This window comes from Trichomycterus rosablanca, chromosome 1, assembly GCF_030014385.1.
Source record: "Trichomycterus rosablanca isolate fTriRos1 chromosome 1, fTriRos1.hap1, whole genome shotgun sequence".
NCBI lineage: Eukaryota > Metazoa > Chordata > Actinopteri > Siluriformes > Trichomycteridae > Trichomycterus > Trichomycterus rosablanca.
In genome coordinates, this window is record NC_085988.1 from 51588826 (window position 1) to 51590565 (window position 1740).

A 1740-nucleotide genomic window follows, 5' to 3' on the forward strand; every position below is an offset into this window, starting at 1 on the left:
CCCATTCATAGACGATCCTCCATAATAATGTTTACAGTTTTGGAATGGAATGAAGAATAAGCTCAAGGTCAGGTGTCTAATAAAGTTTATGTATAAATGCAAATAACAGGTCTGACCAATCAAGCAGCTGACACTTTATGTTGCAAGGTTTCTACATTGATCATGGACTTGTTTGTCCAAAATATTCCACAGATTTAGATCTGAAAAATTTGGAGTACAACTCAACACCTTGAACTTTGACATGTTCCTCAAACCATTCCTGAACATTTTTGTTTGAGGCAGGGCTTAATATCCTGCTGAAACAAGGCCACTGCCAAAAAGAAACACATTTGCCCTGTTTAGGTAGGTCATACTGTCTGTTTCAAAGTATCATTCACGAAAATGCCAAAACCTAATCAACATTTTAAACTTATGGGAGTGGTTTTATTACAGAACAATATAGAAGTCTCTATGATTTGATGATTTAAATAGTTATGGTATGGCAGCAAACTGTTGCTTTTTTGTTAGTGGGTTATATGTTTTTTTTTTAATGCATTTTCTCCCCATTTTCCTCCCGATTTAGCACACTCAGGTTTGTTTTCCGCTGCTGAGGGATACCCGATTGCATCCGAGGAGAGCATGTCGCTGTACATGCCTCTTCCGACACGTGCACAGCCCTCCTCTTCTCGCCCCTGCATTCTGCACAGGCGTCTCTTCCGCCAATCAGGGTCCTTACACAGCGTATGAAGATCCCACCCCCACCCTGCAAATACGGTGGACAATTAGTATCTGCTGCAGGCACTGCCAATTGTGCCCTCCAGATGGCGCCCAGCCGACGGTGGTTTTGAACCAAGGAGTTCAGAATCTCGACACTGGTGTGCTAGCGGAATATCCTGCTGTGCCACCTGGGCACCATGGGTTATTTGTTTAATTGCATGTTGGGTATCAGTGAGACGATACAGGTTTGAATGCTTGATCTCTACAGTGAGAGTGTCGTGTGCATCTCTTATTTTGTAGAGGGCATCAGCTAGCATGGTTTAAATCCACTTTGTCTCACAGATAGCCTGAGCAGCAATGGCAATACAGAGGGAGCTATGCTTGTGAGTACGTAGCCATACAGCAAGATAAGTTTCTTTCCTAGCCGTTCCAGAGCCTGCGAGTGAGGCCGTGCGCCATTCCGCGTCCAAACCGATCTGCAAACCAGAATCTAACACGAATCTGCAGCGATGGTGGCGAAACAGACAATCTGCATGGCGAACAAGAAGCACAGCAAGAACATCAAACAGAAAGGCAACGTCAAGTCCTCGAAAAATAATGCAGATGACAAAGTTGCAGTGGGACCATGGCTCCTGGCGCTCTTTGTTTTTGTGGTCTGTGGGTCAGCCATATTCCAGATCATTCAGAGCATACGAATGGGAATGTAAGGCCTGCCTGTAGCAGAGATGAGATACGTGCTAACTCGCCTCTCCTGTGGTTTCTTAGTGTTTCTTTGTTCTTGGGTTTTCTTTTGTTTGTGGTTTGGCTTATGGCTAGCTTAGCATGGAAATTAGCATTTCTTGTTTCTTCTAGTTTAGTTTAGATAATCAAATAGGTACTGAAATGGGTGTGGCTGTATTATTGTGGTGATAAGCAAGTAATCTGTGACCTGTCTCTTTATTTCCGTCAGTGAGCTATGACCCGTGACCAGTGTTTCTCTTTGTTGATGCCATTCATTCATGTTTGCTGCCCTGACATTTGAAACTACCCCCCCCCCCCCCTTCC

At 44.1% G+C, this 1740-nt stretch overlaps 1 protein-coding gene across 1 annotated transcript; it reads left to right on the forward strand.

The window, feature by feature from the left end:
• Positions 1-1205: 1205 nt before the first annotated feature.
• Positions 1206-1403, forward strand: LOC134322330 (stress-associated endoplasmic reticulum protein 1-like). The gene has a single exon (XM_063004055.1). The coding sequence runs from the start codon at positions 1206-1208 to the stop codon at positions 1401-1403; it is 198 nt and encodes a 65-aa protein (XP_062860125.1).
• Positions 1404-1740: the final 337 nt, after the last annotated feature.